Genomic DNA, 26,688 nt, shown 5'->3' with positions numbered 1-26,688 from the left:
TTGCAAAGCAATGGGGTTGATCACCTGGAGAGCTGCTGAGCTTCTGTGTTTGAACGGCTTGCAGAAGTGGTTGCACAAATGTCTGCCAGGGCTAATTTGGTGCCAGGAGCGACAACTAATCCTGTCTCGTGGCTGAGCTGGACAAGATGACCTCGTGAGTTCTTCCACAGCTTATTTTTTTCTTGGTTGTCTTCTTCTGGGCCAAAATCGTCCTTTGTGGGAATTGTTTTCCATCTGTCATTTCTCCTTAAACAGGATTTACTGCTCCAGGGTGATCAGGGCCTGTTGATTGTGGGCTCCAAAGGAACAAGCAGCTCTGATACTCGTGTGCCTGTTTCTTTCTTGTATTAGGAAGGGCAGTATTCTGGTATTGGGAAGGCAGTAAGACTTCTAGTTGAAGATGTCGCTGCTCATTGCAGGGGGAGTTGGACTAGATGACCTTTAAAGGTCCCTTCCAACCCAAACTATTCTATGTTTCTATGGTATAGGTACAAAATACACTAGGAAAACTTGATATTTAAGAGGTGCTGGATTTTCTGAGTATAAGGATATAATACTTTTTGTTAGAGATGCTTAAGCATGTTGTTTTCATATCTGAATATCAGGATAGAATGAGGTTTATTAAAACTTGGTTATTAAATCCCTGTGATGAAACCTTGCTCTGAGCCCAACAGGATCAGTAATGGAAGGGAAAGGTATGAGACAAGGGGCCATACAAAGCCACCCTCCAGCTATTTCTCATCTTCAGTGTCTAGAAACCTAGGTTGTGCTTATTGATCTATGGTTGAATCAATTTCTTGATTCCACCCTATCAGTCCCTGATAGACACTAAGAGCAGTCACTGCAGGCGAAAGCTGTTCTCTGCAGGAGCTTGAGGGTGTACTGTGTTGAGACGGGGTCTCCTTAAGTCAATTCAGGATTTATACAGCATTTAATGAGAACAAAACTCTCTGCTGGCCACATGCCCAAGGTTGGATCATTCCTGATGAGTCTTTCGCGGTATACAAGGTGCCAGCATACACAGGAGTCGGGTCAAAGATGTTGTTAGCGATGTGATACTGTGACACATGGGAACAATTCAGGTGTGGTCCTGCTCCCCCCCCCCCAATTGTCTAAAGAATAACATATCGTCTTTACTTTAGAATTATAGCAGAAAGTTTCAGCTTTTGAAAATCTACAGTGAAAAAGAGCTTCAAAGTTCACATTCTTTTGTTTTAAAAATTTCCTAATTGTTTTTAGGTTTCAATCTTTTAATATCTGATTTTAAGCCATAAAAATACCAGTAGGAGGACAGTGTTATGAGTCATAGCTTTATGTCTGGTACCAGAGTAATAATTAAATGCTGGTCATTCATCATGAAATGGTACGATTCACTGTGAACAGCAATAACTTCAAGAGTTTGCTTGAACTGCTGCATTTACATCCTTGGTCCAATTTATAAAGCTAGAACTCTATGTCAGCTTTATGCAGAATAATAAGACAAATACTATAGTTATGCCATCACATAAAGTAAATGCTTATTTAAACATGCACCTTGTGCAGAGCTCTAGGCAACCTTGTAAATCACTACCCAGTCTGACACAGCTCTTAGCTAAGTGTGATTTACATATTTTCCCGACAATGCTGTCTCAAAATAAAATTAAATAAATGAAAAATATGGGTAATTACAATAAAGAAAATGTCCTATTTTAGAATCAAAAGTCCTTTTAAACTTTTAGATACTATCTCCAGGTAAGTAATAAAATGCCATTAACTATAAATGTGTTACAGGTGTTTCAGAAATAGAAATTGGAAATTATGCCCAATTCTTTTCAGTTGAAAAAGATGTGAGACAGAAACATATATTTTAGTGAAAGAAACTGAATAAAAAGCAGCTTTCTTTTGGAACAATATTAGAAATAATCAAAAAGGCAGTTAAGTTGGATGTCAGGAATAGTGAGATTTTTGAAGAGAGGTGCTGTAATCACCCCATGAAGAGCCATGTTCTTTATCTCTGCTGTGTTTATTATCCCCGGTGAGTCTCACGTAGCTTCTCCAGCCACCCTCCCAGGCTATTTGCCTTATTTTAATAAAGGTATTAAAAAACTAGGGAACATCCGAATACAGTAACAGAACAAAGAACCCTTGGATGTTCTCATGTGATTAGAGATAGTAATGATTCCGATTACTTGTTCAAAAAAATAAGCAGCAATAAGACACACATAAATATGTATACCTCCGCGGCCAGCCCGCACCCACCAGACAGCTGCCTGGCAGCCTGCGAGCCTCCTGCTCCTGGAGACCTCACGGATATTGCAAAGGGGTGAGGGAGAAAAGAGGAGGGGACCGGAGCCTGGCACGACAGAGCCTGGATGCTGTAAGGAGGTTAGTAGGGAAGTACGCAGATTTTTCCATATTTTCCATTTCCTTGGGAGAAGGCGGGAATCAAACCAGTTAGTAAAACATTTTGATTTTGACAAATTAGAAAATTTTTTTTTGGAATTTTTCTGACTGGGCTTTTCTGCAAGTAATACAGCATCAGCCATGACATTAACTTTGATAAACATGATAAAAGCCGTATGTTGCCAGGCTTCTTTAATGCCAGCTTAATAAGAAATCAAGTTTCTCACATTACAGCATTGCATAGCTGAATGCTTTTCTGCAGTTTGTGTTATCCTCCGAAGCAGCAGTCACCAGCAGTTCTCAGAAACCAGACAGCAAGGCAGTGTGATTGTAGTTGTACTTCAGCAATTCTTTTTTTTCCCTTATGTACGTTTGAGACAGGTGATCAAGCAAGTATACAGCTATTTATTTGCCACTGCTGCAGTTAAAGCTCATATGAACCATTACACAGAAAATTACTTTTCTTTCTCAGTTTATATGCCTGACCTTGATAGTTTTGCTGTTCACCGGTACCGTTGCCATGGAAATGGGAGAACGATCTTTCTGTTGATATAATTGCATAATTAAGGGTCACTGAGACTGTTTAGGTCAAGAGATCATTTTGAGAGTTCAGCTCCTTGGGGGGGGTGAATGTTATTCCACAGAAATTTTGTGTATGGGCTGATGTGAGTGTTACTTTGTCATCCTAAATTAAACTATGAGCCCCACTGACTTCAAGCTAAGAGCCAGAAATATTTGCCAAACCTACAGATTTCCAACAAACCCCGTCTCTATGAGGCTGCTTTTTCTGGGTGTTCCCAGGTGTACAGAGCTACCAAGCTATGAAGTTCGTTGCCACTTGTCAGCTGAACAGTGGTAACTGGTTGTGTAATTGCTCCTGACCATTTTGAATTGTGTGTAAAACACAATCACTTATACAGGTAAAAGGCTCTGGTGATGGAAATTTGAGTCTCCCCAGGGTGTAGCTAGCTCACAAATTTTTTCCTAATGGCTTCTCTTAAAAAGCTTGACGCTTCTACAAGGGCAGCTTAAGAAAGGACAAATAGGAGCCTGTCCTTCTCCAGTGGACGTCTACAACAGCTTCTTTCTTTCTTTCTTTCCCTGCAAACTTTTATGTTGAAAAGCTGCCCCATTTTTGACAGGCCACGTTTTCTAGATTACCAATCATTTTTGTTGCTTGCCTCCGGAGTCTTTCCAGAGGACCACACTTTTCTTGAAATCTGATACTCAAACCCCAACAAGATGCTCCAGCGCCGGCATCACCAGCACTGAGCACAGAGGAGGGGCTACTTCATATTGTTAACGTATGGTGTTCCTGGTTTGACATCCCAGAGTAAGGGGGGGGGGGGGAAATGTAATGGGGTTACATCACTGACTGCAGTTTTATAAGTCTTAAAAAACCAGTTTCATAAACTGTATTTCATTATCATTAATTAAATGAAGCTAGCTCCATGTTAACACCTACTCCTGTGCTTTGGACAACTCTTGAGATGTTTAGGGAAAAAAAAAGGCCCCATCCACGTTAGCATCCTGGTTTGGCAAGCCAAAATAGACGTACGCTGCCATACTGTTCCCGTTTCCTCTGCCTTTATTTTTACACAGAGATTTTTGAAAGGTCTGTCTGCCTGTAGTTTCTGGCTCTCTGAGCAGGTCTACATTTTTGATATACCCTTTCTTTTTCCCTGTGTGCCCTTCTGAACAAGCTGTGCCCTTTCATATCAGTATTCCAGTCACGTGAATTCTTCCCTCAAATCTCCTGTTATGTAAGGAAAAGCGAACACTATGAGGTCCCTTTCATAACTTCTGTATTTGACAATCCCTCTTTATTAGCACTGGGTCTGTCATCTTGGTTTACTGCCGGGAAAACAAAGATTTTCACCGCATGATATAACAACTATAAAAAAGATTCAGATGGCTGTAGATAGCGCAATAAGACTAATTTTCAGTATATTGTTTCAAGATGACTTGCAGAGATTTAGCCAATTAAAAATAGTAAGTGTTGGGCTAATGTAGATTCATGCCTCTCATTGACAATATACCTAGGGATAGTCTATACAGAAAGCTGTCATAAGATGGAAGAAGTCCTGCATTGGGAGCTTTGAAAATGGATAAAACAATGGAGACTGTAGTGGAAGAAATAATTAGGTGCAAATGTTGGAGAAAAGAAGTAGATGACATCTAGCCTGGTCCATCTGGCACCCACAGGCAGGATCTAGCCCTTTGGGACATTTCCATTGCCTTGTCCTTGGAAGAGACAGGTAATGAGTTTTCTGGGAATAAGCTGTCGTAACAAATTCCTTCTCCTGGGCTGAGTCCAGCGCAGAGCTAGGCACTAGGTCCCTGTTAGAAGAAGGGGGGAGTCTGAGGGAACATCTGTTTTCACATATGCAGAGCGTCCAGAGCAGCCAAGGTTAGATTATCCTATTAATATGTTGCTCCTATAACTAACTTTATGGTCATATTTGGCAATTAATTATTTGATATCTTTGTCTCATCTAGAATCAGAAATAATACCGTAACCTTTTTCAACCCAGGACTATCTTATGGCTAACTGTATATGGATAAAACCAAATCGTCCTGCATAGTTCTTGTTTGGTTGTGAGGAAAAAATGCTGCTCTTTTCTTGGGTGCTTGCTCTGTAAGGTGCAAACTGAAAACTGCAAACTGTTTATTTCCACCTTTGGAAACAAACCAATGCTTAATAATAGCATGCTATATAAAAAAGACCTGACCCATTAGAACATTGCAATTTATTTTCTTTTTAAAAAAACAAATCAACCTCTCCAGAATTCCCCGTCAGTCTGCTTTTGTGAGACTATTAAAGAACCCCTGAAGTGGAAGTGGGTAATATTTTCTTGGCTTTTTTCCCGCTCTTACTTCCTTTAAAGTAACTCCAGAATCAGCTTTTAAGGAAGAACCGAACACTGTAAGAAATAGGGAAGTGAACGGTTTGTGTTCAAGAAATCCGTAAATCTTCGCTATTGTAACGATCAGGGCTTGTTCTTTTCCTTTTTCTTTTAAGTTGCTTTCATTTTCCACGTGGTTTTCTGAGAATGTGATTATTCTGGCTGTGGTCGTTGATACCAACTGCTGGGAAATTTGTTCTGTCACCCATTACCGGAGTCTCCCAAAAAACTTTTTCAGCAGCCACATTTTTTTGACTTGCAAAGAATTTAACATGTGACTGCAACAAACAGTAAATCCTTTAGTCTACTTGGATTTTAAAGAAATGCACCTTTGATTGTGAATTTATTATAAATGATTGTATGCAAAAGGATTGTATCATTGCTTGCCTATGATGGTACTCAGCAGATCTTAAGTGATCATCTAACTGGAAATATTTATACTGCGTGTTCTTTTAGAGGTTGCTATGGGAAAAGAGAAAACATACTCGTTGCACTGGGGCTGTTCCTGAGGTTCAAGTGATGCTTCAATAGAAGCAGTGTGTGAAAGCAAGCACAGAGAGACACGACGTTTTTTGTTGCACAAATGTGCAACAAGACTATTCACTAGCAAAAGGTCCCAGTCACCTTTTAAAAACGATGATTTCACTAAACAGAGAAGCTTTTGGGTGTCTCTTGGGAATGAATACACGTACAACTGGGTATCCTGTGGTACAAAGCCTCTCAGTTCAGATACTATATTTCCTCATCCAAACCCAATTATTAATACTCCTTTGTTGGATGCGGAACATTCTTCTACTGTGAGAATAAGCTCTTATTATTTTCTTTGATGACTCAATGGCAAAGTTCAGTGGAAAATTAGCTCTAACCTTGGGCTTGGGGATTGAGAAGCAGAGAATGCTGTCTCAGCAGCAGTGCGACGAGAGAATTAGCATCAAAAATGTTGGAGAAAGGAATTTTAGAAAGAGAATGGAAAAATCCCACTAAAAATTCAGTTCCTCTGGGAAGATTGTAATGACTGAAAATTCAGCTTGCAAGGACATTATGTTTTAATTCTTTATATTCTTTTAATAGCTTGCATTAAAGACAAGGAGAAGAACATGTTTTAGTTAAGTACTTATAACTTTCTTTGGGAAATATTTTTTTTTCTTTTGTAGTTTTAAGATCAGGAAGTCATGGAGGTGACATGGGACTTGATCTGTGTGAGGCCTTAGCAAGGCATGGATTCCTAAATCCCTGGTTAGGTGCTGAAGTCAAAAGTCAATCCTGCCTAGCCCCTGGAATTGCCTTCTCGGCATTAAAATTCTTAAGGTACCTCCATTTCTGGTCATGCCATTATTTTGTTAGGCTTGATGGGGCTTTGAAGGGAGACTTGGATTTCAGTCCCTGCTCCACTAAATATTTAATATAAAATAAGAAATATTAATAAAGCAAGGATTAGGTAGGACTCCTCTCTCTGGGAGGACTAATCTGTGGACTACACCTTCTCTCTCTGACCCAGTGAATATTTAATTATTTAATGTAAGTGGAACAGGTTCAATAGGTGAGAATCAGCATCAAGCAGGGAGTCAGAATGCTCTTCTGGAAAAAAGGGAACTGCAATCCCTTAGGCAGAAGAGTGATTTGAGCCCAGACCTCCTATATTCTGGGCAAATGCTGTATCTACTAAAGGCAGCTTTAGCTTTTGGGAAGAATTATGAGGCGTGGCACTGCTTTGGCAGCACTTGCCTTCTTCTGAGGGTTTGTGGTGAGAGGGCTGGGTATTGTACACTGAGCGTAACAGAAAAGGAGTAATGCCACCCCCCTTCCCACTCACATGATAAAAATCAATCTGAATTTAGTTGCTGTTGGAACCTAAATTTTTTTTTGCATAGCTACAATACTTTTGACTAGCAGTGTCTTCCCTGGATTATAAATGGCACCCACCAGAAAGCAATGATCTGAAGTGTCTGTAAATATATTTTATGCAGTTTCACAACATCACTTTGAAAGGGCAAATAACATTGGGGAAAATGGGAAATGGCATCTGCAGTTACCAGTGGTTTTGTCTTTTTTTTTTTTTTTATTTACTATAGTTGTGCCTAGAAATCACCCGAGATTAGTCTAGGAGCTCTGTATGTGCTAATTAAAAGACATTCCTTGTGCCATCAGCCTTATTGTCTCTGTAGCCAAGACGTAGTGTAGGAGGAGAAAAAGGTGTATGTATATTTGCAGGAGTTCATGAGATACTGCTCAGTGGCAGGAGCAGAATTAAAATCCATGTCTGATCCTCATTAGATCAAGATGTCTAGCAGAGTTCACAGATTAATTTCATTTTGGAAAAAACCCAAACAAAATCCACTCTCAATGTCACTTGCATGCAATGTATGGAGTAAATTGGTTGCTAAGTTAGATGGGGTCCTGAGGGATTTGACTCTCAAGCCAGTGCTTTGGCTACTCTGCTGAGCTGCTTGTACCACCCGCAGCGCGTTACTCTGTTGAGACTTGGTTGGTTTTTATTGAGGAGTGAAAGGGAGCTTGATCCTGTCGACTCCAAATGATATCAGTGGCTTTGGATCAGCCCCAAAGACTGTTGTGTATGTTTTCATTGCTGTTCACTTCCTAGTTCACTAAAAAAGATGAGTTGTATCAGTATTCTTCCATTTGTCTGTTTGATGTTGGTGGCAACTCGCTACCTAAATCGCTTAGTATTGGTTTTGCTCCTTGGAGAATCAGGTAACAAAGTGAGTGGCAACACGCAACGGTCCTGAATGCCGTTGTTGGAAAAACAGCCGTTCCTCAGACATCGGCAGGAATGAAAGCCTGAGTGCCGGTCAGACGGAGTAGACAGGGGGTGTGGGGGAAGCACTGCTGAACTCGAATGAAAAACATTTTTATTCGTAGTCAGAATTGCTGCATGTGGTTTCCCAGAAGCTTTCCAGCTTCCAGCTCTGAGGTTAGTGAACGCTACTTGTAACAAATAGGAAACTGAAGCCAAATTCAATTTTTCCCAGCATTAGTCTGAAATGTTAGTTACAAGTTTTTGGATTTATTTATTTTTATATAAAATACAAAGGATATTGCTGACAGTGGCTAGTGAAGAGTTTAAGAAACGAGAGAAATTTCAGTTAAAAGGTCTATTTGTCAGGGTAACAATTTTGGTGAATTGTTGTGAAGGATTTTTGCTTTTTTGAGGCAGTGTTTCCTCCAATTATTATATAATCTTGGCTTATGGGTCTGAATTTAGTTCTTACTTCAGCAGGCATCATGACTGAAAAGTGGATGTCAGAAGTTTTAGAAGGATTAGTGCTCCATTTATAACCAATAAAATTGATTTGTGAATTAGGGGTCCCCTTCACAGAAGTAATAAATTTTTTTTTCTGCAAGCAGTGAAATTTCTTTCTTGTAGCTGTCAGTGTAGTTGTTCTGCATCGGTGTAAGATATCGACAGTGTGCTCAGGGCAATAGCAGAAAAGGGCAGAGATTAAATAAGGGGAAGGGAGCAATCTCAATTGAGTAGAGCTGTTCCAAACCAACTGCAAATACAATAAAACTATAAGGCCCAACCCTGCTCTTGGAAAAATGATCCTAGTAACTTCAGTAACAGTGCAATGATTTTATATGATGTTGGTAATGACAATACACCTCAGAGGTGCTGAAACCTGTATTCTTGCACACCGGGACTTCAATACAGCTATGGTAATTATCCAACTCAGAAAAGTTCCCTTCCTCTGTTGATTGATTAGTGCACACTTCAGGATCTCAGCTGATGTGAAACACTGGCTAACAGTCTGTCTGACTGAGCAAGACATACAGAAAATATCAAAATCCTGCACTGAAGTGAATGCTAAAACAAAAGCAACCAAACAAAGCCAACTGAAGGAATTTGGAGTGGAAGATCTCTGGTGAGCAAGGTTTACTTCTCAGGAATTGGAATTAAACTGTAAGAACAGGAAAAGTGAAGAAAAATACTTTTTTTAACAGGAGATTTAAAGGGCGAATGCATGTTAAATGGACAGCTTGATTAACAATTAATGAATAAAGTTAACGCTGTTCTTGCAAGAAGTGTATCAGAAAAATTTTCTAAGGATTTTCAAAGGACTCCTCCTTCCCTGCCCTGACAACGGGATTCATACACGAGTGCTCAGGTGAGTGGGACTATATATGAACTTATAAGGACCAGCACTGTCTGCAGATCAGCTTCTGCAGATCTGATGGCAGGGATGTGGCACTGTGCAGTCCTAATTCATTGCTGCTTGCTTTTTGCAAAAAACAAGCATGCAAATCTGAATGAAATCAAGTCATGCCAAAGAGGTTCTTGGTGAGCGGTGCCTTCAGAAGTCTCTGCAGCCCAGCTGAAGAGATTGTCAATGTTGGGGCAGAGTGAGAAACAACCCTAACTGTAGACTGAATTGATAGATAGGCTATGTAAAGCTAGTAATATCCCAAAGGCTATTCCATATACACTGGATATAAAAATTTAATCAGATGTTTTTGTATTTTCCAGAAGTTGTTTATATTATGAAGTAATAACGGGTCCATACTTTCAAAAAATATATTGGCAAAAGGAAACAATAGAAAGGAGAAAAGAAGTCTTTTGTGCTGGTTTTGCTTTGTTCCTAATTAAGTAGATGGAGAGACTAGATGGAGAGAGACAAAAGCTCACCAAACTTAATGCTGTTAGACTGCAGAAGAGTAACAATATCTGAGCTTTTAAAATTGTATGTGAGAAACGGGCTGTGAGGTTGCTTCTAATTTCAAAGGCCAGAGCATGAGAAGGGGCACACAGGAGAAATTTAGAGGGTTCTTTATAAGGCAATGGCCCTTCTGTTTTCTGACACATTAGGGCACAAGGACAAAGAAAGATTTTAGCAAGGTCTATGAAGTCCTGGTGGGGCTGGACCTCAATATCTGCAAAGTAAGACCTGCCCCTGCCCCAAAGTATTGCTTTTTCATGTCACCAATTTCATAGACAATATAAAGCTCAAGCGATGGTAGTGACTTTTTTTTTAAAGTTGCACAGTTTAAGTCATGCAGTATTCCTTCTCCAAAACCAACATGTATTTGATTGCGCTTTATATCTTCGTGTACTAGAACTAATCTACTAAAATATTCATGTAGCAAAGAAAAATGGGAATTAAAAAAAAAAGGTATGTGCAGTGTGTCAGAATTAATGTGCCTAGTGAACATTAACTTTTGTATTTCTAAGATTTTTTAACCTTGCCACCTTAATGGTGTTCTGACACAGCATTTTACATTTAGTATTTTTCTTTTTTAAAGTTCAAAGACAAAATGAAATAAGGATGGGAAGGGGAGGGGTAAAAGAGGACCAGCAACAGTAGAGCTGAGTTCTTTGCTTGGTGAGTAAAGCTCATAAACACCTTGAACTAATAATTTCATACACAGGATGAAATTCAGAGCATGCAAGCATAGAAAGCTACGCAATAATTAGGCAAAAAAAAAGAGTAATGAAATTTAAGTGATACATATGCAGACCTGACCCTTAGATAGTCTTAAATGAGTTTCACCCTCACATGGCTGCTCTTCTAAATGATGTGCATGAAACCTTAATACATTTGCATGAAAAATCCCACGACTGTATTTTGTTTTCATTTTTAGTTATGTATTTCTGCTGCACATGTGCTGAACCCTTTGCTTAGTAGTGAGCAGTCTTTATTAATACCTTCTTTGAAAAAATGTATAAGGCATTTATGATGTTAAAGGTTCCTGAAAATCCAAACTGTAAGAATGGTTTTGAAAACATTGAAATCTAGTACCTAAGTCTAGTCTGCCCCCAACTACAAATTACAGATGAAGCTCTTTATGCTGTGACTCAAAAAGAAATAATGAAAACCTATTTTTGGCAACAAACCAGCTGGGGAAAATTGTATTCCAAACTGCAAATTTTATAAAAACTGAGATTGTGAGAACAAAAAAGAAAAAGGGTAGTTTGTAATGTAGCTGTGTTGGGCATACTAATCACCTGCTGTGTCAGGTTAGAGAGGACATCTAAACCATTGCGGAACCTGAATGTACCTAACCCGTCTTCCAGGTGTTCGCGTATCCTCTCCCGAGTCTGCCCCGAGTCCTGCACAGATGCATTTTGCTGAAGGCACAGGGGCTCTGTAAGATTATACAGGTCCTTCTGCACAAAGTTCATTGCAAGAGGTGGTCTGCTGGCAGCTCCCCAATGGAGCATGTCTTATATTAGAGTTGAGGTGATGAACTTCAATCTTAACAGCGAAAAATACCCAAAATGTCCTTGATTCATAAAAATAAACTTGTATCAGCTGTTTTAAAAGTATATCTTTTTAAAGGCATTTTTAAATTAAATAGGAGAGCTCAAGTTTTAAGGTACCCCTTCATTTTCTGGCTGAACAAACTTTTTGCAGAATTAAATTGAATTGTGCAGAAACATTCATGGCGAAGGACATAAAGATACGAATCAAAACAGAAAAAAAAAAAAAAAGATTCCAGATTCTTCCCTGTCCCATATTTCCCTATAAACCTAAAGCCTATGCAGTACTCCAACATACACTTTTAATCAAGGATATAACAAAGTGTGTGCTCAGGTCACTGAAATGAACAAGGTGTCTTGTCTCTAAGTTTAATTAAAAGATTTCTTCACTGAATTGTGTTGTACAAAGTTCTCATTTGTTTTATGTTTGTTGTAATTACAAGTGGTCTCTTGTCATGCAGCTCTATGCACTTCTCTCCTGAACCTGCACGAGGGGGCTAAGACGCACAAGTAGGACATTAATCTCCCTAAAACAACTTTCTCTCTTGCATAGGTTTCCAGCTAAATAGAAATCAGCTAATTTCTGAAAAATGTAGCTTTAGTGAGCATGGACTGACTTATAGTTTTTCACTACCCCTGTTGCCTTTACTGCCCTCTTGGCTTCTTTATCTATAATTGTACCATAGACTAAATTCACTGAAATATTTTAAATCCATATTTAATTGTAAGCATGTGCTTGAATCCCACAGGCTACCACAGGAGTTAAGGAAGTGTTTGTAAGTGCTGTGGTAGGTAAGGATTTGATCTATCTACCTTGTTGGTTCAGGATGTTTCAAATGAGGACAGTTCCCTTCTTTGTGCTTTCTGTCTTGTACCACAAAAATTGTACTCGGCTGCCCAGGAGGAAAAGTTTGTCCTTTGATAGGACACTAAAAATCACTGAAAACGTGATGCCTAGGTGTGCAAAGGTTTGCCATCTATTCATCCTTGACAGGCAAAATTGCACTGGGCTGTCTAGTTAGTAGTGTCTTGACAGCAAGAATGTTTTGCGCTGTGGGATTCATGGGGGGTTTTGAGTGATTACAGAGTGGACAAACGTCATGAATGGTTTTGGGTTGCCCAGTGCTGTGAACGAGATGTATAACACTTATTGGGAAAAAGTGAGTGATGACTTATTAACTCCATTATTGGTCACCTGGCCCTGCTCTATTTTACACCTGCCTTTACCAGGTCAAATTGATGTGAAAACAAACTGTGGAAGTGTTTATTGTTTTAATCAAAAAGCCAGATGGATTAGGCTAAGAACAGAAGGACTGCCATCTCGGATTAAACCAGATGGATTGGGGGTCCATCCAACCCTGTATCCCCAGGTCAAGCAGAGAGATTCTTCTTCAAGTCCATACTCCCACCTTTCAGCACACAAAAGATTAGGGACTTTCTGCACAAGCAGCTGCATCTGAGTTGTCACATTTAACAATCCACAACAGAACTATCTTCTGTGAATTTATAGGATCCTTTTTAGATGTCCATAGCATCCTGTGGCAAGGACTTCCATAGACTAATCTGGTTGTCTTCTTATTTTTAACGTGATTACACTAGAAACACTCGGTAGGGCTGTTACTATGACACCCCTGAAGTCAATATTACAGGGTATATGCAGGCACAAAAGTACAATTCTTTAGAGCAATTCATTAGCATGAATCAGAGATCATGCTCTGAGGGCTTCATAAGGAGAAGACAATTGTGTGGGATAAGCAATAATCTTTATGAGTTAAATTTCTTCAGTTGTGCCCGTCTTTCTTGGAAGTGGCTGAGCGGTACTCAGTTGCAGAGAGAGATATTAGCAATGTTTACGTCAAAGCAGAAAACGGATGCAAGGATTGCCAGTACCTCTTCTACAGGGTCCTGAGTGAGGTCCAGCTGTGTGAGGTTTGGCTGCCCTTAATTCCTGTGGCAGATGAAGGAAATGAGCTCCTTGTAGAAAGTGCATAGTTCTTTGGTCTTTAATGTAGAAGGCTATGAATACACTGAAGAGACATAACTGTGATCTTACAATTCTAAACGCAATGCCTTTGTTTTCTCTGTGGTTCCCTGTGTTTACTCTTTATATAAAATTTGGTCCACAGAATTCAGCTGCTGCAGAGAACTTTCCGTGATCATTTAATTCTCTGGTATACCACAATTTCTCTTCATCTGCCACTATAACAAACATACTGTACATAGCTCATTAAGGCAAAACCAAAAATCCCTCTTATTTTCTCAGTGCTATTAGCTTTTCAGCTGTCGTATCACCTTTTATTGAAATTCTGCCAAGTCCTCCAAGCTAAGCAGAGTGAACATATATCAATAGGGACCTCCAAGAAACACAAACTATTTCAATATTTGGCATACTTTTCTCTGGATCAACTCTGAACAAAGCAGGATGGTAGCAGAATAATACTGCGGTACTAGAGGATTTGCATTTTGCAGACGTACATCGTGTTTCTTCCCATTTGTGGTGATTAAAAATCGCAAGTCACTTTCTATAACAGAAATATTGTGTTGTCTTGACTCAGCTATAGTGCTGGGCAAATGTATTTTGGATATACTATACAGTAGTTTTAGTTTTTCCATGTGATGCTGCCTTTATTCTCAGTTTCTGCCCTCTGTCTTTGGCCCTTACACTTGACTCCTCACTGACAAAATGATGATACTTCACTGTAAACTGAAGATACGGCTGCTGTAGTTATAGGACCATCTCTCCATCTCTTCCACTGCACCCTCAGTTACTGACTCCCAATCTGTATTTGTCCCATGTGATACTGAAGTTCTGTTTTCCCCATTTTCATAGATGAGGAATGAGTAATTAAGAGACTTGCCCATTAAAAGAATTTTGTGGCGAAGAGAGTCATACACACACTGCCTTGCTGCCAGGACATAATTGATAAACTCCCTGGTGTGTGGGCTGAAATTTGTTTAACTGTCTCGTAACATTTCCTGTTTTCGTTTTCTCTTTCAGACTAACAGCTAAAGCCGTCGCTGTTCTCTTACCAATCTTGGGAAGCTCGTGGATCTTTGGGATTTTGGCTGTCAATGCCCACGCATTAGTATTTCAGTATATATTTGCCGTTTTCAATTCACTACAAGTAAGTACCTGGTGGGGGAGTTTATGGCTACTGAACTGCTGCTGAGATCCAATAAACGGATCATTAGTAATGTTTTCACATGCTTGTGTTTATTGCATTTTTTTCTATGTTCCTTCCTCTGTCTTTTAAGTCTGTGCTGACCATACAGTGCTGGCAGTTGTTTAATCTCTGTATGAACAGAACTTTTATCCCACTCCTTAGGGTTTCCAGTAGCAATAATTAAATAAATGAGACAGTGAGCTTGAAAAATGAAATTCATTCTTCCAGCACCATGTACCACAGGCAAGATTCTTTAGTAGAGATACCAGAACAATTTTTCAGTGTCAGTTCGAGGCATCATTACTGAGACTAAATGAAAGCAAACAGAAGTTTGGGGAATGGTGTGGCATAGGAGAAAAGTGCAGCTATTCTGCATGCTGCAGAAACCAGCACTTGACACTTGCATGCAGGCAATTAGACCCCCGTCGTCTTGAAACACCAATCCAGAAAAATAGCTCTGTCCAAGAAGGCATTTAAGCATCTGCTTAGCTTTAAGCGGATGTTTCAGTAGAGGCATAAACCTAGAGGTGTGTTATAATTCTTTCCCAAATAATGATTACAAAGGGCAAAAAAAATGAACTCTTGTAAACCCTTTTTTGTCTCAGGAACAAATACCACTATGATCACAAAAAGAGTGCAACTGAGTTCTCCCGATAAGCTGATAAGAAAAGTTACAACCTTCATCCAAAATAAAAAAACATAAGTTTGGCTGAATACTCCTCAAAAGTATTAAACAACTGTTTAATTAAACATTTAATTAACAATTGTTAAGTAAGAAAATAAAATTATTTTTTTGGGGGAAAGGGGATGGGACCTTTTCACTTTCCATTGGACAAAAAGCCCAAAGATAGCAAAATTCTGTTGTGAAAGTTTTCCTAATGCTAATACCTTGCTTTTCTAATGTGAAAAATATTGATTTGGTGTTTCCCAAAGAGCATTTCCCTCTGTCTTTATCTTTGCAAGCACAGACAAAAAGTTCTCTTATTCTCATGAAAATAGAATTCCTGCTTCTTTTCAGCCAGATTTTTCTCCTTCAACACCCCAAAGTTTGGGAGTTGCTGTTTTACAGGAAAAGGTCCAGACAAGCCTCATAGTAACCTAATGCTGCAGACATTTGGTCTGCACAACATGGGGCACAATTTGGTCTACTCTTCGATACTTATAGATCTCCAGCAGCTCGATACCTGCTTTATACAATACTGTGAGAAATACATTATTGTATTTCATTCTTCATAGTCAGTCTTCACCCTTCTCCCTTTTATCTGTTTTCAGGGATTTTTCATGTTCCTGTTCCACTGTCTTCTGAATTCAGAGGTATGTAACCAAATGGTGTTAACAACTTTGGTGTTACCAGATTCAACTAACATGAGTATAAAACAAGAAAATACTTTCTCCATTACCGTTGCCTGCTATGCCACTGATTTCTTTTTTTCTTTCAATTAATACATGACTGTTAGTGACTTTATGACTTGCAGCGTTTTGACCCATGCTTGACATTTATTTTATTTAACATAAGAAAGGTTTAAAAAAAAAAAAAAAAAAAGATAAGAGAAGGCAGCTCAAGACTAAGGGAAGAAGCACTCCTGAGGGCTGGAGGGGCTGAGCAGGGCATGGGCTGTGCTGCTAAGGGAGGATGCTCAAATAGTGGGAGAAGGACTCGCTCTGGCAGTCCCTGTTGGGGGGCCTCTGGCTTTGTTACATCTGCAGTTCCAGAGAGGAAAATAAATATTATTCTCAGCAAAGCATATTTTTGGAAGTTGCTCATGCAATCCTTAATGGGAAACCAAACAGAACAGAACATATTCCAGGTATTTTTCTTGGCAGGAAGTTCAGGTTTTCATAGCAGACCAAGAGGCATCTTTTTGCATTAAGGCTGTCTCAGAGCAACTGGGGTAAAGCCAAGGCAAGGCTGATGTGAATGGGGCTTGTGGAGACCATCTCTGCTGGGCCTGGAGCTTGCAGCATCCTCTCCTCCCACAGTGGATAGCAGAAAATGCTCAGCAACATATATTACCGATAACGAAAGTTTCTTATGAAAACCATTTCCCGCACATTGTCGGGGGGTACTGCTCCGTGCATACCCACAGAGCTTTGATTCTCCCACAGCTTGCTCTTCTGAATGCTGCTAAGTAGCTCTGCCCCATAGCCTGCTGCTTCTTCCTATGCAACAATAGCACTCCAGCTCTCCCAGGATGTTGTTATTTATTAATATTTGCCAACCTATTCATTGATATGATCTTTGCTACAATCAATTTGGAGAGTCAGGACTGACTGCCAAATTCTTGATCTTTATTGAAATCAACTAAAGTTAAGCAGGCAGGGTAAAGGGAAGGAGGAAAAGTATTTTTTTATTCTATTCTCCTCCAAGCTTAGAAAGCTTTCTTCCTGCTCTCAAGCTTCAAATGCCTTACATCAAATACAAATATTTGAATTGCTGCAATTTTTCCAGGAACCTCATGAGAAATTAAATTCAGAAACTTTTCAGAATTTGTAGCCTCAGAAAACAGTTCATATATAGCTAATGTGAACTGTCATTTTTGGAGAGCAGCTCTTACTGGCTCCATCGCATGCTGTGCATATCTAAAATACTTCTTCAGCTAAACTGCGAGAATTCTTCTTGAGAATTTTGTTCTTATCATAGAAGTAAAACTCAGATACTGTAAAGTGAAACCTGCAGATAATTCCAAGTAGTTGGGTAAAAAAGAAAGCTTTATTCCCAGTGCGCCTGGACTGGCAATGCACACACATTATACAGAAGCACAGGAGAATGGGTCTGATGGGGACCTGAGCAGCCTCTCCTGCAGCACACGTCCAACGCGCCAGGCACCCCTGACAGCTCAGTCGTCGAAGCCCCTCGACCTCCCTCAGCAATTTGGCTCCGTGCCTCACTACTGCCACTCCTAAATGGTAGTTTTCATCTTTCTTACTGCAGTTTGAGCTGCTTATTTCTTGTTTGAGCTACTGTGAAGAGTAGATAATTCCCTTCTCTGCAGGAAAGGGAAGACTGTAAGACTTACTCTCTCTTCCCCCAGTCTCCTCTTCTGATTAAACAACCTGAGCTTCTCGTAACCGTATTTGCTTGACCTGTGATCATCCTCACTGCTCTCTTCAGCGCTGCTTCCAGCTGGCCCCTATTTTTCCTGGGATGCTGGACACAGCATGTGTACCTGAGGCCATGCCAGTGTAGAACAGGGAGGAAGGATTACTTTGTGTGTTTTGCAGACTAAGCTCTTCCTGACAAGATGTTCTTTATCACATCGTAGCACTGGTCAATCACTTCCAGCCTTGATAAATCTCACCTCCTTGCCTAAAGAACAACTGCCTTACCGTCTTTTCTTTATGCAGCTGATTATTTTCACCTTGGTGCACAATCTTCCTACATCTATAGGGAATTTCATCCAGCATCTTTAAATAATTTCAGTTTCAAAAGGCTGGCAGCTGGCTTACATCCTCGTGGCATCTGGCTTACATCCTCGTGGCATCTGAGTACCATCAGGGCTGTGTGAGCTCCAGGGAGAGCCTACCCGAATGGGGGAGCTTGCGGTCCAGCCTGAGGCTGTATATTTAGTTAGAAAATATGAAAGTGTCCTAGTGAGCTGCTGAAAATCAATATAATGGCACCTTACGAAATCTTTCAAACCAGAACGGCAAATACTGGGGATGTATGCTTATATGTCCTGCAGTTTTGTTTGTTTTGCTTTTATTATTTTTTATTTTTAACAAGATGAATGGTAATCCAGTCATACCTTGGACATCTAGGAAGATGGGATAACCCAGATAACATGAAAATGTTGCCAATGAAATGAGAAATAAATGAGGTTATAAAATGCTTTGTATTTAAAGTATGGATACTTGAAAAATAAAGTTAAATTTTAAAATGAGACCATAAATATAAAGAAAAATGTAGGGGTGGATTGTTTACTGTTTTTTAATACAGTGACGTTAATGTGGAGGAAGGGTAATGGGGAAATGACTGTAAGCTACACCTGTGAAAATAAACACAACTTTTTCAAATGAAATCTATCTGGTTTCATTTTTTTCCCCAAAGGTTAGAGCTGCCTTTAAGCACAAAACCAAGGTCTGGTCCCTTACCAGTAGTTCGACTCGCAACATCAATGTGAAACCCTTCAATTCAGACATTGTAAGTATTCCTCCTTTTTTTTTCATATTGTACTTGAAAATGTTCCACATTAAATTCTGTTAGAAAGAACAGGACACAGAAAGAACAGAAGGCGGCACGTGGGTATTTTTAGAATCTAACCTACTGCATGGTGTAGACATGTAGAACCAGCAAGTATTAAGTTGCAGCTACAATATCTGTTTTGAAAGCAAAGGACAAAATTCTGCTTTCTGGTAAACTATCAAATAAAAGTAAACAAAGGTTTATGAGCTCTGGATTATGGTTCAATGACACTATTCCCACCAACTGTAACAGACTTCCTATTATGCATTCAAGCAGCATTTTGGCAATGTATTTGTCTGATGATGATGGCTTTTTGATAGGGCACTTTTACATTTAAGCCTGAGGAATAAACTCTTAAATAAGTCAACATGTGAATATGCTTTTCTAGCTCTCCTTAAATTGTCTTGAGGCAGAAGACATTTGTTTTTATAAAGAACCAGATTTCTGAAGTGATAGGTATTATTAAGTGATCGCTGCCAATCACCTTAGAACCTGGCAATAACTATTTAAAAATCCTTTATGGCATATGCTCTCAAGACTTTGTGACAACACTGTAATGTAAATAGATGCTTCCAAGCTTTTATTTCATCCAGACAAGAGTGGTTTAGCAAAATAAATAAATCTATTTTCAATATTATTTTGTTTTCCAGATGACTGGGAACAGGCCAGGCACAACCCCCACAAAGCTGAACACCTGGGATAAAAGCACCAATTCAGCCAACCGCATTGATTTATCAGCAGTCTGACAGTAATACCAGCTTCTCAGTGAAAACCAAGCCATACATTCAGGACCTCTGACACAGTGCCCACCAGTTTTTTCTCACTGTTAACACCAGTAGAAAACTGCTTTTTTAATCACTGCCTAATAAATTGGAAATTGCCATATTGTTGTGTTGAGTAGATAGCCCTCATCTGCTTGCCTTCGAAACTGTAACACATGCCACCACTTGGCTATTAGCAATATCTGTAAAAATAACTAGCACAAATATACACTGGATGGTTTTGTCAGCAATGATGAAAACACTAGGTACGCAAAAAAGGCTTTTTGCTATCTGAATCATTCCAGCTCCCAGAACGGAGAAAAGGCAACATACCTCTGGAAAGATGGATTTTTATGCTCTAAAATGAAATGCTTCCCATTGTGATGTTGTAATGGGGCTAATCTGGTCTTGCTGTGCACTCTGTTTGCATTTATTACCTTACAGAATCCAATTATCGCAGTGAAGCTTATTGAAAATACATAGTGTGGTGATTATTTTAAATGCCACAAGGAAGCCAGGACTTGAGGGAGAAGCAGGTTCCAGCTACTCAGCTCCCAGCACAGGTATGGAATTAGCAAAGCTAATATACACATGTCTCTATGCTCATAAACAGCATATGTAACATGTAATACTTCTATATGTGGTCTATTAGTATTTTAGATATTCCTGTTTACATTGTATCTATAAAAGGCAGAAATGGCTAAGGTTGTGCTATAGCAGTCCCCAGCATTTCTATCGCTGATTTGTGACTGCTGACATATCGCAATACGAAGTATTTGTATTGTTTGCCTGAAGCTTTTGGATGCAATCAACAACTGTCCATCAAGTGCATTTTGCAAGTGCACTGTAGCTTTTGGAAATCAAAAGCTGTGACTTATTTTTCTCCTTTTACTGGTCAAATCAAGACACTGAATTCCAGCCACGAAAATGTAACACAATGATATACTGTGAAAACAGCCAGACTACAAATAAGTCTATGTATTGTTACTTACAGACATCTTTTAAATAGGTCTCTGCAGAGTCTTCTGTGGTTTTAAAACTCTGCTCAGCTCTTAATAGCTTCTGCTTTAGTACTGCTATGAAGTATCTTTAAGGAGGAAAAAAACACTGTAATTTTTCTTTCAACCGGTGTTTTGTAGGTTCTCAGAAGTGATGTTTGGAGCACAAGGGGGTGCAATCTCAGCTACGCCAATGATGCACCTTTCCATCTGTGGCTAAAGCAGACTATAAGCCCTGGAGGTGCTCAGAGCCCCTAAATATGTGTCTTGCTCTAGGATTTACTAGGCAGCCAGGGTCTCCAGAGCCATATCCAAAGATGAGGCCCCCTTTGCAGAATGGCATTGCAGCCATGTCTTTGTATCCCCAGCTCTTCCTTGTTTGCGGTAGCTGTCTCCCTACACACCAGGTATACTGGTTTGCAGGAATACCAAGGTAATTAGCTTTCCTAATACACTGGGCTCTCAAAATACTACAAAAGGAGGGAAATATGCAAATCTTCAACCTCATTTTTTTGCTAAGAGGTTTTGTGTTGTTTGTTTGTTTTTTTCTTAATTAAAGGTTTGTATCTTCAGCAGCTCAGACCATTTCTGGTACCAGTGAATCTAGCAAGATATCTGCTATTGATTTCCACGAGAAAAGGTATTTGCACCCTACTGTGCAGGGTGGAAATTTTTTATTGGATAGTAAATTTGTGAAAAAGAAAATAAAAGTAAATTGAACTTTAGGAACAAGAAACATTCATCAATTAGGACTGAATTTAGTGAAGTGTTTCACCCAAAAGAAATGGAGTTGAAAGTTTAGAAAGCATCAATGCATTTCATTTTTGATTGATCCAAAACATGTTTTCTCCATGTTTCCTTCCTGCACTTAGAAAAAATTATCTGTTTCAATTTGGACCGATCTTTTCCACCTCCTGTGCCTTCTCCCCTTCCTGGCCAAGACTTGTTGGTATGGTCACCAAACTGAAACCCCACAGTCCACCCAAGTTTGTCTGTGCCTACGAGTTAAAACATTCTACAGAAATTACCTTAGTTTCACCAGATATACGCTGGATTTATGCAGCTGGAACAGAGGAGAATGTGACATACTGCATATCACACATATACACGCATGAAATATATAGGCTTCTAATCTTGTGTTTCCTATTGCTAAATATCTCAAGTTGTTGACAGCTAACTCTAAAAGGCAGGTCAGTAAAAGCTAAATATCTAAATGGCTATGTCTTTATTTTGGCTTTTGTGTATGGCTTTTTCCTAGACTTTTCTACATTGGACTGTCTTACAGCTGTGCAAATATATGGGCTTTTCTTGGCCTGAGAATGATTTTTTTTTTTTTCCCCCAAAAGACACAGTAGAAGGAGCCCTTGGAATGTATGGAGGAGATTGTAACAGAACAGTACTGTGATAACAGAGTTCAGTGTTTGTATTGTGTGCAGACAACATATTTAAGCATATTTTTTATACTGGAGCATGTGGTTTTTTGTTGTGGGTTTTTTTTGGGTTTTTTTTTTTTTTTACACTGTGACCATGGATATAGATTGAAACCCTCCTTGATTGTTTCTCTTCTAATCATTGTATTATAGCATAAACAGTTCTGTGAATGAACCAGAGGACATATAAAAGCTTTTTTTAAAAAAAAAAAATCTTAATTTTTAAGAATATTCCCCTCTAGACAATTTTCATTGCCTGCATTTCCTCCTGTGCTGATGTATATTGGTCACCTATGTCACTACCCAAGGTCCATTGGAGAAAAACGTGACATACAAATGACAGTACCAAATGACAGTAGTATAAAGGGCTAAATCTGTTTTTCATCCAGGTATACCATATTTTAAAATTGTTCACCAAAAATAAGAAAAGCGTGAAAATGTTTTTGGTTTTATACTTTAAAATGTGACATAGATGTATTATATATTAAGGGAACATTTATTATCCTGTATCTACTGAGATCCACTGTGGATAACCTGCATCCCATGCTTTAATTTTTGAACATTACTTGTGATGAAGCAGTTTATCTTGTTGTTTATGTCACGTGAGGTTAGGACTAGAACACTGTATTTATAATACTAGGTTGGGGATGGGGTTTCTTCTGGTTTTGGTAAACCAGTAAAAAAAAAAAAAAAGAAAAAATGAGTTCCATTGCCATCTAAGTCCATTCTTTTTGTTTGATTCAATGTATTTTTGTTGTTACTGAATGCAGCAAATGTACTGAATAAGAAATGCTCAAATGAATCTTTAAACAATCTCTTCCTGTCCTCAGTCTTTTGAAGCCTGAAAATCTTGCAGTTTATTTATGGGCTTGTATATAGCAGTTATTGCAATATTTTTTTCAGGATAGCATCATTTTGTCAACGGTATGAAAACTTAATTGAATGAGATGTGAGTTTTAAAATAGGTAATGTAGCAAGAATGACTTTGCCAGTAAGTAGTAAAATAATTTAGTTTTGTTGGTTTTTTTCCCCCAAATAAATAAGAAATCTTAATTTCCTAAGAGAACTTTGTATTTGTTCAAATTATTCTTTTGACATGGGTTATAAACAACAGCATAACAATTGTGGCTCCCTATGAGTACTGTTGTGATTGAACAAGCAGAGCTTTACTCATATGAGAAGTCCTACTATATGTGTGGGGTGTGCCTAGGTAATGTGCAGACAATATTTTTGTGTTAAAGTTTATACTCACAGAATATACTGAGGAAAGTAATCTCCTCCCCTTTAAGAAAGAAGTCTGTTTTATGGAGCATCTCCTGCAGATTATTTCTTCTAACCCAACTATTCCAGCAATCTGGTCAAGGTCAGTTCCTAGGTGACAAAAATGACATTTATGGATATGACAAACAGATCCTGTCTCAGACTTACAGGGGAAACTCATTCTACTAGATCTTTGAATATAGTATTGTGTGTGTGTGACATGCACACACTTATATTTAGATAGATACAGACACATTCTCTTTACATACACACACACAAAAAAATATATATACATGCAACAATTAACTTCCCATGGCAGTTTGCACTCTCCTGCAGCCAAGTAACTGTAGCAACTATCAACTGCCACCAACTATCCATGTTTTGGATGCCTGGGAGCACAGGCATGGTCAGAAAGGATGGTGTTTCGGAAACGCCAGGGGTTTTGCCATTGCTTTGCTGTTACCCTGCTGCGTGACCTTCAGGAAGTAACTTTTCCTGACTATGTGTTTATCCCATCAGTGAAATAAAATGTTGTCTTTGTTAAGTGCTTTGAAACTCATGATTGACAAACAGAGCATTTATTATCAAATACTAATGCTACACTGTAATTTTAGTTCTTTCACCTGTTGCTGGCTCCAGTGCTGAGGACAAAAACATTGTACAGCGTGGCCCCTAACCTTCGCCCTGATCCCCCCATATTTATGCTCCGCAGCGTCCTGTTACAATGGAAAGCATCTGTTAATTGCTAAAGCATTAGGACAGAGATTTCTCCACTTTTTTCTAACAGCTGCAGAGATGTCCTTCTTTTTGTGGCTGCAGAGTCCAACGTACACATGGGAGCATCCTTGTACGTGGAGTCGGGCTAGCAGGTCCACCTGCCACATACGCTGCATCAGAGCGAAAGGAGGGAATTGCTTTGATGATGCCCCAATGGGTGGGATTCCTCTGTCCCTTCAGGACAGCCGACTTGTGGCCTTTCTAGTAGAAAGAGACCTTCTGGGGTTTAATACAGCCAGTGCAGAAAACCAGCCCAAGGTTCAGGCCTCACTTCAGTGGCTCAGAGACTGAAACTTCGGCTTTAGGACTAGTTTCACTCTATAACAGGGCAATGGGTCATAATGAAATGCATTATAAAAATTGTGATTTTTTTTTTTTAACTAATGCATATTGTATTCAAATTATATTACTACTACACTTTCATCTGAAAATGATAATGTAAGTCCAGAAATGTTACATCTCGAAGAACAAACAGCTCCAAAATCTTATCATCATACGGGTGCAATCCTGTAGATGACATGTTTTCAAGGTTAAAGCTACTTCTATTGTGATTAATAGGCTGCCAACTGCCTCCTCTATGTTGCATAGCTGTGTAGATGTGGTGGGGTAATGATGGGAAGTTAAATAGGAGGGGAATTATATGACGAAAAATAACTAGAGCAATTATATCCTGAAAAATTAAAGATTGGAATTTAAATGACAAAGGTGTTTCATCATCTTTGAATACCCATTACAAAGAAACTTTCCTCCCTTTGTATCCCTCCAAATCACGTAGCAAGGCATACATAAAAGAATGCTTTCTTGCTATTCTGTGAAATGTAGAAGGTATTTTTAACATTTATCATTCATGATAAAATAATAAATGAGATAACTTTGGCACTGGTTTACATCATGTTTGCCTTTAAAAATATTTTCATTATATCTATGTTATGCTTGGATGACTCAGCGTAGTATGCCATGGATAGTTACGGCTATAATTGCCCTTGTTCACACAATTTTCTTTCTCAATAATCCCATATGTTCTTGGAATTCAGAGGCCATATTTCATCTTGTCAAGAGTGATTACAATACTAAATGTACCACTGACAGCATATTCACCAGGTACTGACACACGACAGAAATATTGAGTCATAAGGGTGGCTTTTAGGCATTGTTCAGTGCATCTTTACCAAACAGCTTCCTTGACCAGTTGGTAATTTGCTAAGGGTAATTCCCAATAGAGCAGTTTCAAACTGTCTAATTTACCTATACCAAAGGCAACTGAAGTTTTCTTTCCCCATTTATTTTCTGTGCTTACTGTACAAAAGCAGCCTTAATTGGACATTGCATGTGTTCCTTTAAACATGCTCCAAGCTAAGCATTTGCTTATGAACATGGAATAATGCATAAAACAGTTCAAGCCAAAAAAAAAAAAAAAAAAATTGAAGCACAGTGAACAACTCTGTCACTGCAAAAGCCTTAAGTTTTAGTTTGTGCTGATAATATTCTGGAGGAAAATGCACAACAAAACAAAATGAAATTTTTACCCTCCCAAAGTGTCTCAAGTTAAGCAGCAAAGATCAAATGCTCCTTGGAAAATCTGGGCCTTATATACTAGGATTTTGACAACTTAAAATTCATATTATGTTGACTATAGCGTGTTTCCTTCTGGCATTTTTGTTTCAGATTCTGCACAGGTCAACTAAATGTGAGCACATCTTCTCACTTAGCCATTCATGTATCACTAATTTGTCCTATTTTACAATCTCCAAAAGAAAAAAAAAAGGGGGGGGTGGGGTATATAGGCATGTGTTCATATAGGAAAAAGGGCAAAACTCAGACCTCATTCTGACCCATGGGACTTTCACACTCTCTGTTGATGAATGCCTTCAGGATCTGAGGCTTAACATCTGTGAATATTTGCACAGACAGCTTTCTGCAGCAGCAGCAAAGGACATAATTATATAATAAAAAAAAGTCTGTGGACTACATTTCACAATTGGTAAGCTGAATATTGTGCATTTAGATTGTATATTATATTATGCATTAAAATCTCATGTGTAGTCAATAGAATACACTGCAAGTTTACGTATCAACCCCATGATGTAGGGATTTTTTTCAGTCTTATGTTTTTATATGCCCAAAAGGCTGCTCAATATTGCCTGCTAATAACAGCAAGTCAACATACAGCATGCAAAAGGTCTCCCAGAATTAGTTCTTAAAAGCCAGACGATCCATTATTTGGTGGAATTATAAATAATTTCTTATACCTTCAAACTAAGGGATATCAAAACTAGGCTGATTATCACCTGGCAAAAAATTAGTTTACTGTTGGGAACTCTCTAAGCAGCAACCTAAGCCTTTACTGCCAATCAGCTGTTAGGAACAGAGTTCAATCACAGTCTGAAAAAGAAAAGATAATTAAAGATATCAAAACTTCTGTGTAGGGCAAACGGTACACAGAGAAGGATCACCCTGCAGATGATGTGCATGGTGTGGAGAAGAAAATAGTTTGAGTAAAATGCTGAGAACGCCAGCAACTAATAGACTAAATCATGCTGGTGTCAAAGAGCCGTATCTGAAGATCTCACATCCAGAATGAGTTGATCGGTGCTCTGGTAATACTGGACAGTC

At 38.9% G+C, this 26,688-nt stretch overlaps 1 protein-coding gene across 1 annotated transcript in view; it reads left to right on the top strand.

The window, feature by feature from the left end:
• The window catches only part of ADGRD1 (adhesion G protein-coupled receptor D1), a 160,289-nt gene extending 137,191 nt beyond the window's left edge, over positions 1-23,098 (top strand). Inside the window, exons 24-27 of the mRNA XM_075168135.1 lie at positions 14,501-14,627; positions 15,939-15,980; positions 18,715-18,807; positions 19,500-23,098. Of these exons, the coding sequence (XP_075024236.1) occupies positions 14,501-14,627; positions 15,939-15,980; positions 18,715-18,807; positions 19,500-19,595 (358 nt within the window). The 3' untranslated portion in view covers positions 19,596-23,098. The remainder of the gene's footprint in view (positions 1-14,500; positions 14,628-15,938; positions 15,981-18,714; positions 18,808-19,499) is intronic.
• The last annotated feature ends 3,590 nt before the right edge of the window (positions 23,099-26,688 follow it).

This window comes from Calonectris borealis, chromosome 18 (assembly GCF_964195595.1).
Source record: "Calonectris borealis chromosome 18, bCalBor7.hap1.2, whole genome shotgun sequence".
In the NCBI taxonomy this organism is placed as follows: domain Eukaryota; kingdom Metazoa; phylum Chordata; class Aves; order Procellariiformes; family Procellariidae; genus Calonectris; species Calonectris borealis.
The sequence above is the reverse complement of the archived record's forward strand: the minus strand, read 5'-3'. Positions and strand labels throughout refer to the sequence as shown.